The 12902-nt window shown below is 38.5% G+C and overlaps 2 protein-coding genes across 3 annotated transcripts; one reads left to right on the top strand and one right to left on the bottom strand.

Annotated features, from left to right (window-relative positions):
* Positions 1–126: 126 nt before the first annotated feature.
* dnaaf2 (dynein axonemal assembly factor 2) lies at positions 127–3048 on the top strand. Of its 2 annotated transcripts, XM_053632996.1 has the most exons (3): positions 127–863; positions 1053–2122; positions 2384–3048. In XM_053632996.1, the coding sequence occupies exons 1-3, from the start codon at positions 623–625 to the stop codon at positions 2810–2812; spliced, it is 1740 nt and encodes a 579-aa protein (XP_053488971.1). In that variant the 5' UTR covers positions 127–622; the 3' UTR covers positions 2813–3048. The 2 variants fall into 2 exon arrangements, with proteins under 2 accessions (XP_053488971.1, XP_053488970.1); XM_053632995.1 differs by having other exon boundaries at positions 128–2122.
* A 3033-nt stretch (positions 3049–6081) lies between these two features.
* Positions 6082–12790, bottom strand: lrr1 (leucine rich repeat protein 1). The gene is made up of 4 exons (XM_053633749.1): positions 12455–12790; positions 11267–11365; positions 7416–8143; positions 6082–6937 (listed from the first exon to the last, which is right to left on the bottom strand). Exons 1-4 carry the CDS (start codon positions 12635–12637, stop codon positions 6682–6684), a joined length of 1266 nt encoding a protein of 421 aa, XP_053489724.1. The 5' UTR covers positions 12638–12790; the 3' UTR covers positions 6082–6681.
* Between the last annotated feature and the right edge of the window lie 112 nt (positions 12791–12902).

The following is a 12902-nucleotide window of genomic DNA, read 5'->3' as shown; positions in this document are numbered from 1 at the left end:
GAAAAAAATAGCTATTTTCAAGGTTTTCCTGTACTTAAATTTCAAAAAGCCAAATTCAAGTATGAATAAATATGAATATTTCTGTAAAAGTTTTTGAGTGATTTGGGTGTGAAAGAACACATTGAATGTGATGAAGCAAGCACATTTGTATTTGTGTGTGTGTGTTTGTGTTTTAATCCACTCGCGTGACTCCATAACTGATGTGCTGTCGTTAGCTCTGCTCTAACTTCCGGCTGGCTTGGGTCTGGCACGGTGCTTCACTGGATCTGCTGCTGCAGCCCTGCGGATGGATGCTATTGAAAGTCGCCCAAACAGGAGGAATTATTTCCAATCAGGCAACCACAGACACGCTCTTGTGCGCGGAGCTTCCGTCTCCCCAACAAGAAACGAAGAGCAGGTTTCCATGGCAATGTAAACACTGAGCCGTTGAGTTGAGACTTGAAACCCGTATTTAGCTTAATTTCTTAAACTTTAAATTTAGATCATAACTTTAAAGTGAGTTAAAGCTGTACACATCATAACACAGGATACAGCTATATTTTAACTGTTCTTTCGACGTCTCGACAGTATTTTATACAGTTGTTGCTAGCCCAGCTAGCTGTTTCCGTGCGATAAATTTATCATGGATTTTGGCAACAAACTAGAAGAACTTAATATGACGACTGACGAAATAAACCGTTTCAGTAAAGCCATGAATGATGAGAAGTTTTGTGAGCTGCTCCATGAGTACGCGCAGGAAATATCAAACCCCGAGAACAAGAAAAAGTATGAGGAGGAAATCACACAGCTGGAGCAAGAGAGGGGCATGGAGGTCAAATTTATCCATCCCACTGCCCACCATGTGCTGAAGACCAGTGTGAATGGTAAAGAGAAGTGTTTTATCAATATCTGCTCAAATAGCCTAATCAATAAGCCCACATGTGAAGCCAGAAGGGCTGAAAATGGCCAGGTTGGGCAGTGCTGGTCACTGCCATACTCTCTAACGCCTGGCAGACCTGATAGAGACGGCAAGGGCAATAAGTGCATGATATATGATGTTGTTTTTCATCCAGACACACTCTACATGGCAGACAAAAACACAAGATTCATGAAACTTGTGAACAGCACTGCCACACAAGGTGTAGAGGATGCCTTTAAAGTCACACTGGACAAAGCCAATTCCTTATTGAAAAAAAAACAATACAAAGGTGTGCCTCAGCCAGCTATAATACGTAAACCAATCCCTGGTCAGCCCAGGAAAGAAGAATCCTCTCCTCATGACAAAGCTTTCCATATACTTTACCCAGACACTATGCCAATTAAAAATCCCACACCTCCCTCATCTTCTCTAACCCAAAGTCCTATCAAACAAAGTTCTTTTATGCCTATACAACCACATTACACTATCAAGTATAGATCATTGGTGGATCTGCAGGACTACAGATGCTCAAGAGACTCGGCTCCAAGTCCACGACCAAAAGAGATTGTTATTACCATAGATTTACCACTTCTCAAATCAGCAGCAGATGTTGACCTAAATGTGACTGACAGAATGCTGGCTTTAGAGTCTCAAAAGCCAGACTACAAACTGGAGCTACAGTTATCCTATCCTGTGGATGATGACAAAGGAGATGCCAAATTCAACAAGGCTACAAAACAGCTTACCATAACGCTAGCCATACGACCAGCTAAGAACCGTGCTGTGGTTCATGTCGAGGGAACTCAGGCTGAAAGTGATGACAGAGATGTGATGGGGAGTGCCAATAAAGCGAATGAAGCAGTATTTGAAGCAGAACTGGTCAAAGATGAACAGAGTGAGCTGAACATCTTAGATGCAAGTTGTGAAGCACAGACTCAGGAAAACAGACCTGTACAGAAAGAGGAAGATGAAGATACGCACTTCTCCTCTGTTGAGGTAGAAAGTTATCAAATGAACTCTTTGGAATCCAAATCTAAACCTTTACATTTGGTCAGGGTAGATACAACACTCACTTGTGAAATAAACAACACAGAAACATCCAGATCATCTGAGAATGCTATGAACGGGCCAAAAAAGGGTTTCCTTCAAAGTGCATATATATGTACACAAAATATGTCCTTAGAGGCTCATGCTAATAAAGAGACTGAAAACAATCAAGACAAGGTAAGAGATATTATATTTATTTAGAGCATACATTCACCCTTTTCTCAACTGATCATATATTTGGGATGTCCAGTCTTATCAGAGGATTGGTGTGACTACAGTTTTTCATCCAATCAAGAGAAGCCACACCTGATTCCACCTGTTTAATCAGTTGAGTTTCCTGCTTGATTGGAATGAAAACTTGCTGCCACACAAGCCCTTTGTGCATGAAGATTGGATGTCCCTGTCTAATATAACTCTTACATTGATCTTGTTTTACAGGAGAACCTTCACTCAGGTGTCAAATCAGTACAAGAAACATTACATGATGTTCAAAATAGTCCTGCCAACTCATCCAATTTGGCAACAGGAAAATCTGAGGTGGAGCCATCAGTGATCAGTGACGGACCAAACCAGCTGAATTCTCCATTAGACAAAGACACTATAAAGGGTTCATGCAGACTTAAGGTGACTGGGGCATTGTCTGAAGATGAAAATAGCTCTACCAAACTCAGTTCTACCCTAGTGCCACCGAATGAGCAAGTGGATAATGTTGATTCTTCCAAACAGAGCAAAACAGTTTTCAGTATTACCACTGCTCCCATCCTTAGAGAGAAAAACCCTGAAGACGGCAATGAGGTTATTTTTATTGATCATACCACTTCTGCTGCTCTCGCCTTCCAGAATACTCTATGGTTTGAGCTTGACTAACAACATGGCTCACTTATGTTAATTTATGGCCAACATATTTGATCAACATATGCTTAACTTGTATTTTATTCATTTATTATGCATTTGTTAGTGATGTTATAGTAATGAATAACATATAGTGAATAACACCACTAATGCTTGACATACAGTAGGTATCCATACAGACTTAAAAAATATTGACTTATAATATTTAAACATTGACAGTCAATAAATAAAAGAAATGTGCTCTGCTTTAACTGCTTTGTTTTTCTTTTTGAGTCTCAGCATGAAGTTTTTCCATCTTGTAAACTCAGCAAAAAAAGAAATGTCCTCTTACATTCAACTGCTTTTATTTTCAGCAAATTTCTTAACGTGTAAATATTTGCATTAACATAAAAAGATTCAACAACTGAGACAAAAACTGAACAAGTTTCACAGACATTTGACGAACAGAAATGGAATAACGAGTCCCTGAACAAAGGGGGGGTGGGGGGGTGATATCAAAAGTAACAGTCAGTAACTGGTGTGGTCTCCAGCTGCTTTAAGTACTACAGGATCAGCTGTCCTCCCTGTAGCACTGTCTTAGGCATCTTACATTACAGACATTGCAGTTTATTGCTCTGGCCACATCTGCAGTCCTCATGCCTCCCTGCAGCAGGCCTATGGCATGTTCACCCTAGGTATCTTTCTTCTGGTGTTTTTCAAAGTCAGTAGAAAGGTCTCTTTAGTGTCCTAAGTCATTGTAACTGTGACCTTAATTGCCTACTGCCTGTAAACTGTTAGTGTCTCAAGGACTTTTCCACAGGTGCATGTGCAATAATTGTTTATCGTTCATTGAACAAGCATGAAAAACATAGTTTAAACCCTTACCAACAAAGATCTGTAAAGCATATTTGGATTTTTATAACATTATCTTTAAAATACAGTCTCCTGAAAAAGGGACGTTTCTTTTTTTTTGTTGCCTTTATATCTCCCAAATTGTCATTCACTGCTCTTTGGCCAGGTTTCTCCTCCAGCCTTTAAGAACAGTTTGTGCTTTGGTGCTTATAATTTTTTTAAAATAAATTCCTCTTGTTCCCCAAAACAATGATCCTAACCCCCTCCAAAAGGTTTGTATTTTGAGGCATGGCCTATTCCCAAACATACAGGAGTGCAGGAACCCTTTGTTAGGGGTGATGATGAAATGAGTTGTGTTCTTCCAACAAAATTTATTTTGTCCACTGTATAAATCTCATGTGTGTTCTTTGATAAATACTTTGTCATAAGCCATGGGTGTACAAAGTCTGGCCCCAGGGCCAAATGTGGCCCAAGTGCCTTATATACAGTGGTGCTTGAAATAATTTTTTACATATCTGCATAAATATGACCTAAAACATCAGATTTGCACACCTACAAGTAGTATCTAAAGTAATATCCCAATTAAACAAATAAATCTTATCTATCTATTGAGGGAAATGATCCAATATTTCATATATGTGAGTGGAAAAAGTATGTGAACGTATTACACACATACGTACACAGAAAAAAAGCTCGTTAAATTTAATTGTAATCCACTTAATTAAAAACGCATACATCAGTTCCACATGATTGAACTGAGTTACATTAATATAATTTGTTTTGGTACATCCAACGTGATTTGATCATGTATTTTCATGTGTCCGAATAAAATCAAACTCTGCGCGTTCACCTGAGCTGAAGACCGAACACGGGTTGCTGGTATCCTGCAACTGCAACATTACCACTGCACGAGTCTACTACACACATTTTAATTGTGTTAATTTTAATAGTATAGTTATAGTACCTGTCAGTGATATATGGGTTTATGTTAATACTATATGAACTGATCATGCTCACTTTACATCATTTAATCGAATTAATTAGAAAGTTGTTTAAATTAAGTTTAGCACAAGCAATGAAATCTCGTTCTGATGAGAAATGTAATATTACATGTAAAGCATACGTAACATTTTTTCTTAAATATAACCGACCACACATTCCATTTTTTTCAGTGTACAAGGGTACAATTCTACACACCCCTGTTAAAATGGCAGGTTTTTGTGATGTGAAACCAAGACAAATCATGTCAGAACTTTTTCCACCCTCAATGTGTAATTACAACATGTAAAAATTAAGTGAAAAACAATCACGAATAGGGAATCATGAATAGCTACGAATACCAGTCAATTTTAGTGCAAAACCTTCAGGTGGCTGCTTGTAAGCTAAATATGAAAATGAATTTCCCCTTTCAGCACAGTAATGACCCATAGCATACATCCAAATCAACAAAAGAATGGCTCAATCAAAAGATCAATGTTTCTGAATGTCCCAGCCAGAGCCCATAGCTGAATCTAACTAAAAATGGGGCAGTGGTGGTTTAGTGGTTAAGGCTTTGGTTTACTGATTGGAAGGTCAGGGGTTCAAGCCCCAGCGCTGGCCTTGAGCAAGGCCCTTAACCCGCCCCCCCCCCCTCCAGGGGTACTGAGCCTGAGCTCTGACCCAGCTACCCCAACCTCCTAACATGCTGGAAGAAAAGAATTTCACTGTACATATGTATATGTGACCAATAAAGACTCATTATCATTAAAATCTGTGAAGTGACCTGAAGCAGGCTGTACAGTATGATGGAGCTAGAATGTTTTTGTAAGGGGGAAAAAAAGTGGGAAAATATTGCCAAGTCAAGATGTGCCATGCTGATAGACCCTTACCCAAAAATACTGAGTGGTGTAATAAAATCAAAAGGCACTTCAACAAAGTAGTAGTTTAGGGGTGTGCACACTTATGCAATTAGGTTATCATAAGTTTTTTAATTTTCCTTTTGCCATAAAAAAGTTACTGATAATTTTTCATTTTAAAAAACAAAAAGATTTGACATTATTTTATTTTTTACTTCACAAAAACCTAACACACCTATACATTCATACAGTTATCTAATCAGCCAATCAGGTGGCAGCAGCACCATGCAAATCAGGAGTTTCAGTTAAAGTTCACATGATTCACTGGGAATTTCACACACAACAGTCTGTATATTTTAACTCCAAGTTGTATATGGGGGGGAGCCATATTTCCTTTTTGTCACTTAGTTGTAATGTGCTGTCCTGTTTTCAATGAAGCACATAAAAATAAACTAAGTAGTGCCTGTCAGTGGGGATGCAAGCTTACATAAATGAGACTCAATTTCTGTAATATTTAAGCCACTAGTTTTCAATAAGCACATGAAATCCTATTTTAAAAATGTAAAATAAAATTATTTAATTTATTTTAATTGGATTAATGATTTAATTGGATTGGAATAACATGCAATTAGATTAACTGTCTGGTAATTTGTTCAACATAATGTGAAAATGTTTTGGTACTTCAAAAAATGTTAGAGGTTCAAAAATCTTAATTTATTTGATAATACTCCAAAATCCAAAGAACAAGAGCAGCGCCATACACAAAATCATGAACAATTATGGATCAATTCATAAAACAACCTTGTTTTGTCGATCATGAATCTGCCTTTAAAACTATGTTATTTATTTGGTTGTACCTCCTTCAACATAGAAAAACAATAATGCTGAAGAATAAGCCTTGTTATAACTTTCCATCTGTAGAGTGTCAAATTGAAATAAAAATAATAATAAATAAATTGTGACCATGAGACCACAATGTACTTCGTGCCATGTGATGTTTCTTGATGGGCCTACACCTGACCTATAGCTAATCCATTACTGATGTAGCAAGATCACAGAATACCACACAAACTGCAAACAAGCAGAAACTGGATACACCACAGTAACCAGGACTGCTGATTATAACAGTTCACTGTGTGAGTATGGAAACTACTGTTAGAGCTGCTGTCAACAGGAATGGAAGGAAGAGCTTCTTCTCTCAAAGATGTTAGATTCTTCTCAGCTCAGGCCTCTCTGCACACAGCCATCCAGGAACTGGCAGTAGCATGTGAGGGAGCAGAAATGGCGCTGAATGGGGGCCTCTGTGCTTCCCATATCATCCACTAGCACCACAGTGTGAGAGACTAGGTGCAGGTTCATGCTCACGGCCGTCTGTATGTATGAGCTTACACAGGTGCAGCCGCAGTTGCACACTTTTGCCAGTTCCAGGTCACCACAAAGCTGGAAGGGAATGAGATGAGGCCCATAAGGGATTCTATTGCAAAGAAGAAGAAAAAAGGAAAACAGGCCATTACTTTACACCAGTGTTCAGACATGACTAAAATAAAAGACCTTAGCACTTTCCAGTATGGTTTAAAGTTCAGCAGAAATGTAAATTTACACAAAACCAATCCCTCAAGACAGGTCTGGTGCCCAAAATGAATCCTTAATAAATCCTTTAGATTCGCAGTGAAGCTGAAGCTAATGTATTAAATCAAAGTAAGGAAGGTATACAGCTTTCAGTTTATCAGTATACAAGCTGCATATTTAAATAGTCATACATTTGTCTCAGACTGAAATCTTGAATAAAATATAAAATAAAATAACCTAAATAATCTTGCTTGTGTGGTTTTAACACAGTATAACATACCATTATTCTTAAAAATAGACAAAAATACTTTCTGTAATTAAAAAAACCCAAAAAAACAAAACAGTACCAGTCATCTGTTCAAGCGATGCAGTTAAATAATTACCTATAGTTGAGCATAGCTCGGGAGGCCAGCTCCTCCAGAGTGAGTGGTAATGTGAGCTGAATGCTGTGATCAAGAGGATTGGGCTGAGCAAAGGGGTTCCCAAACAGGTCCAGGTTCTCCAGTGACAGCTTGTGGAAGTCTCCGGGCAGCACAGTGAGTTTATTGTGGGCAGCTGACAAGAAACGCATCTTGGCGAGTTGGCCGATGTGAAAGGGAAGCTGTACCAGCTCATTGTCATCCAGTTTGAGGCAAACAAGCTCATGCAACTTGCAAAAGCAAGCAGGCAGCAGCTTTATGCAGTTTTGGCTAAGGTCCAGATGCTGCAGAGATTTCTGGAGACTAGAGAAGCACAGTGCTTCACTGAACCTCTCCAAGTGGTTGTTGTGAAGAATCAGGTCTGTAAGGAAGTGGAGGTCACCGATGGTGTCTGGGAGCTTCTTGATGTGGTTATTGCTGAGGTCAAGTGTTCGCAATAATTTTAGAGACAGCATGCGCATGTCCACCCTGGATAGCTTGCAGTAAGACACCTGCAGCTGCTCCAGAGAGTAGGGGAAGCTAGATGTGAGGGGATAGTCCTTCTTAGACATGATGGTGAGCTTCTTTTTGGGTTTCTCCACATCTCTGGCACGGACAGGGGTAAGTGTGGAGAGGGAAAGGTTGTCTCTAACGGTTCCTCTGTGTGCAAGTTGAGCAGCTGAGAGGAAGGTTTTCAAGCTGGTGGTATCCGCCTAAAATAGATGCATTAACAAAAGTGAAACTGCTTAATAAAGTCACTATAATTTTATGATCCCTTGTGTTCATTATGGTTGACTTAGACTGAAATGGCATTTATTTAAACAACCTAGGAAATGACCTATAACATGACTGTTGACTGGGCAGGCTTTCTGCTGCCTTTTTAACCAAAATCCAAAAACACACCTGCCCAATTTATAATAATTAGTTTTATTTAGATGTTGGTGTAGATGCTCTAAAAGGTATGTGCAATTTCTTTCAGCCCCAACATCTGGACCTTCATATAGCATTTTTTCCATTTAAGAATAATGTTCAGTAATCATCTGTAACATAGATTACCATTTACATCAGAATGTTATTTGCACATTATTGCACATTTTCTGTACTCCACTGTATGCATCTCCTGCATCATATTGCATGCACCAGGCCACTTACCTGTATACTGTTTCTCTCAACTTACTGCACCATAATTCTTATTTATTTCATTTAACTTAATTGCCATTTGTATTACTGGTATGCATCAGACTGTTTACATTTACCTGTAATCTTAACTTATTGCACCATAATACAAAAAACTTTAAGTCACAGATATTTGGAACTGAAAAATATAGTATTGCACTTTAAAATTTATGGCATCGCATGAACAATAGGATTCCACCAAATCAAACTCTTCTGTAGTGAAGCTGTTGACTAACATTAAATTGCACATTTTTTAACTATTATTACAGCAAGGATTCATTTTCACAGAACTGTATTATTTAAGTACAATCAGTGTCTGAAGCAGCATTTTAAAGGAGTTAGTCATGTCTAGACTACTGTTTTTGCTCCTGAAACTTGGCATCTTTTGGTCTGCACAAGTGAATCAATATCAGGCATCATGTCCTGAGTAGAAGCCAATCTCAGAATGTCATTTAAGTGCTTGTGTGTGAGCCTTGAGCACAATTTTGTTTTATTGATGTTCATTACTGAGAAAACTTGTTCACAAAAGGTAGGTTGTCCCAAACATGCACAAAATTTTTGCAGCCAGGCTGTTAATTTGGGATACCCTGGCAAGAGATAATGATAAAATGTGTCTAAGCCCACTGAGGCAAATTTGTCATGTATCCACATTTCTCTTTTTTGACATTTTGGCTAATGAGGGTGTGGGGGCAAGTAGAAAATAGGGTAGACTACACCGTAATAACAAACAGCAGAAGGTGCATTGCTACCATCTGCTGTTCGGTCTGAGTCCCTGAGTTGTGCCGCGTCTTCTACTCTGATTAAAACAGTCTGCCTCTAGCGGATAAATAAGGAATAGCATTTTATTAAAAATTTCTAGTTCGTGTCTTTTATGCATTTTTTCACTTTCAAAATTCATCCTGCGGGCCAGATTGAACCCCGTAGCGGGCCGGTTCTGGCCCGTGGGGGGTACATCTGACTCCCCTGATGTAGTGGTGTTGATTTTAAGCAGAGTTTCAGCAGTTTCAGTTTGAGCTCTTGTGTGCTGTACAGGGGCAGGCTCTGTGCTATGTTCAGGTAGTGTGAAAATGTATCAAGTACCTATGAAGTATCTACTTGTATACAAGAACATTGTACTTGATAAAAATATTAATAAATAGTTTAAAAAAAAAAGTTTATGGCAAGCGTTAGGGGGGCATAGGGGAAAATGGGTGGGGGGGGAGGGTAAGGGTTAGGTTGTATAGTGTCACCTAAATTTGTACACTTAGAATTAATATTGACTCTATGGCATGCTCTCCCTTGCCAATAACATTCAGAACATTCACTATATAGCAAAAGGTATGTAGACACCTGACTGTCACACCCATATGTAAATGCAGCAGATCCCTGATTTCAGTTTATCATCTATCTAATTTGTGTGGGAGGGTGAGGACCCTAGAATATTGTTTCTATCAAATATTGGCATATCAACAGTAAAATAAAACAATTCCTGGTTACACACAGTATAAAACTTTTTTTTTTTATTAGCATTGTACCTCATATTCTCCTTGCAGAAAAATCCATCCACTATTTCCTTTTATCTTATTTCTCTTTTTTCTTGAGAGGTAATAGGTACAAAGCAGGTATAAAGTCCCATGACAGACAGTTTTGTGCTTATTTCCATGAGAAAGTGGGATTTGGGGATTAGGTACACTTTGGCAGGGATCTCTCCGAGTGAAAATTCAAGTAGTGTGTGAGCCTTGTCTGTGAGCACTTGTGTAGGGTGCACACTGCTACGTCCACCAAACAACTGATCGCAAGTCATGTAGTATTAGTGGGCCTGTGGTTCTGCGATTTTTAAAGTGTGCACTAGACTTAAGAGACTTCTGTTGAAACATAGCAACTACTCAGAGTAGTACAAATGCAGCAAAATGGCTATTATTCTGTTCACAAACAATGCACCAAAAATTTACTTACAAGAATTAAATTAGTGGTTATCTATCTTATGAGGAAACCAGCTTGTGTATCAGGGGACCAATGAGACCAGCAAGAGTAATGAAAACAAACTGAGGAGCCACACCCAGGATAATTAAATCTGAATTTAGCCCTGAGTAAAGAATGTCATCTCAGAATTGACTGCTTATATAACTCGCAGTCCCCTCCAAAAGTATTGGAATGGCAAGACCAATTCTTCTGTTTTTGCTATACACTGAAGATATGTGGGTTTGAGATGAAAAGATGAATGAGAGACAAATCAAAATTTCAGATTTTATTTCCTGATGATATTTACATCTAGATGTGTTAAGCAACTTGGCACCTTTTGTTTTAACCCACCCATTCAAGTGATCAAAAATGCTGGAACATGTGATGTGTTTCTTGGTGCCCAGGGCATGTAATGTTATACAATGAGTCTGTGAACATATCCTGTTGGATCAAACATGAAGGCCAGTGATGGCAGTGTGATAGTGTAGAGAATGCTTTCCTGGCCCCTCATACCCACTAAAGAATATGAAGCCTGAACCATGATGCCTATACCACTTATATGGTGGTGTACCTAATAAATTGGAGACTCAGTATGAAGAGAAGACTCAAGGATCAATCATAATGACTACATCTTAGGAATTTACAAATACCCAAATACTGTATCATATCTGCCATTTGAGGCTGATCATTTATTAAAAGTAAATAAATAAATAAATTACCTTGCTCATGCTGATGTCCACCATGGGTTCTTTAAGTCGTACAGTGGCCTTCCCCTCTTGTACAAAGCATGTGAAAAACTTCTCTATATTCTCCTTCAGCTTTAAGTGTAAAAAGCAACAAAGACAGCAAGTCAGTGGCATTCTGTGTATAAAATCAACCCTTTCTTACCAATCAAAAGTGAGTATTCAACAGCACTGTGGTATAAAAGAATTTTGCCAAATTTCCATAACAGCAGCTCTAACTGTAGTGCTAACTGTAATTCAACTCATATTTATTAATGCCGTGATGCTAATGCATTATTGTTTGAATAGGAAAAACTTGGAGCACTTTTGATGCTCTATATAATCAAAGGCTAATAACAAAAAAAACACATTTATATATATATATATATATATATTAGACATTAATGCAAGGAGTCTCCACTGTCAATGCTTTATAACAGACATTAAGGTCTCAAGCCTTCAGGACAGAGGACTTAAATTCAAGAGAACATAAGAGGCTATGGAGAGAATGACTGTTTATAGTTGCTATAACATAAATGATAACCACAACTAAATTGTCATGCAGACATTCCACAACATGTAACAATAAACAGATAAAATAGCATTATGTGTCATTCATAAATAAATAAAATACTGTAATTGATGGCAAATTGCTGTGATATAAGAGGAATAAAACACTTCACAATGTGCTGTTATTGTAAAATAATCTTCCAGGTGGTAACAGTAACTCCACTACATTTGAGGCCGAGTCATACCACCCCATCATTGGTGAACATCACAGCCCCAAGTGTTGTACACCTTATTTATCCATTTAAGCATTTTATCAGCCTTTTAGGTATAGGTTGACAAACTGTTCTGACCCTGATGGTTCAGTAACATCTATCTGCACTTTTTGGGGTGCCCTTATTGAAACTGCACCCCATATTTTTGGGGGATTTTCCTTTTGCACAATTATTCTGGGTTGATTTTTGTGAGTTGATTAACCGAAATTTTCTTTTGGGTTTCTTATTGTTGTTTAAGGATGTGTTGCTTGGTTTCTGTAACATGAGCAAAACAAAAAAGAAGCATATTTTTGTGTGTTTTTTTTTTTGGGGGGGTGTAAATAGAGCAATTTAGATTTATGACAGACAGATTGACGGCGAGACAGGAAGTAAGCAACGTCTAACCCAAAAGGAGGTCACTTGCCTTATACTTGGTTCCAGCTCTGTCTTTTGCTGTGCATATCAGTAAATAGACACTAGCCCGCTGTGTCTTTTTATCCACATGGTTCCCGATAGACAGCACGGCCCTGGATCCTCTGCCTTTGTTTTTGACACCGAATGTGGGCAACATCCGATTTACAACTTCAACGTCGCAATGCAACTTCATCGCGGCGAAACAAGCCACACCCACTCACTTGCGCCGTGCTGGACGTAACAATGGTAATTTTAACGGGGAATTTAACGAGTTAATTAGCCAGTTACCTCGCTAGCTAACCCTTTGCTATAAAGTGACTAGTTAATGCTAGCCTGCCCGCCCGTCATGTACATGCCACTGAAAGAAAGTTGGCAAGTTGGAATATCGCACAAATTAGCTACTTACAAAATATGTCCCCAATATTAGGCAACCAAAATAACATTACAAGGCGGTATAT

This window comes from Ictalurus furcatus, chromosome 9 (genome assembly GCF_023375685.1).
Source record: "Ictalurus furcatus strain D&B chromosome 9, Billie_1.0, whole genome shotgun sequence".
In the NCBI taxonomy this organism is placed as follows: Eukaryota; Metazoa; Chordata; class Actinopteri; order Siluriformes; family Ictaluridae; genus Ictalurus; species Ictalurus furcatus.
Note: the sequence above shows the minus strand (reverse complement) of the source record. Positions and strands in the feature narration are given on the sequence as shown.

What these genes read in the sequence shown, in the direction of transcription:
- dnaaf2 (XM_053632995.1), top strand. Translation starts at nt 623, where the DNA reads ATGGATTTTGGCAACAAACTAGAAGAACTTAATATGACGACTGACGAA. An exon ending in CTGAAAACAATCAAGACAAG is followed by an intron (nt 2,123 to 2,383) that starts GTAAGAGATATT and finishes CTTGTTTTACAG; the next exon opens with GAGAACCTTCACTCAGGTGT.
- lrr1 (XM_053633749.1), bottom strand. Translation starts at nt 12,637, where the DNA reads ATGAAGTTGCATTGCGACGTTGAAGTTGTAAATCGGATGTTGCCCACA. An exon ending in TGGACATCAGCATGAGCAAG is followed by an intron (nt 8,144 to 11,266) that starts GTAATTTATTTA and finishes CATCTATTTTAG; the next exon opens with GCGGATACCACCAGCTTGAA. An exon ending in CGAGCTATGCTCAACTATAG is followed by an intron (nt 6,938 to 7,415) that starts GTAATTATTTAA and finishes TCTTTGCAATAG; the next exon opens with AATCCCTTATGGGCCTCATC.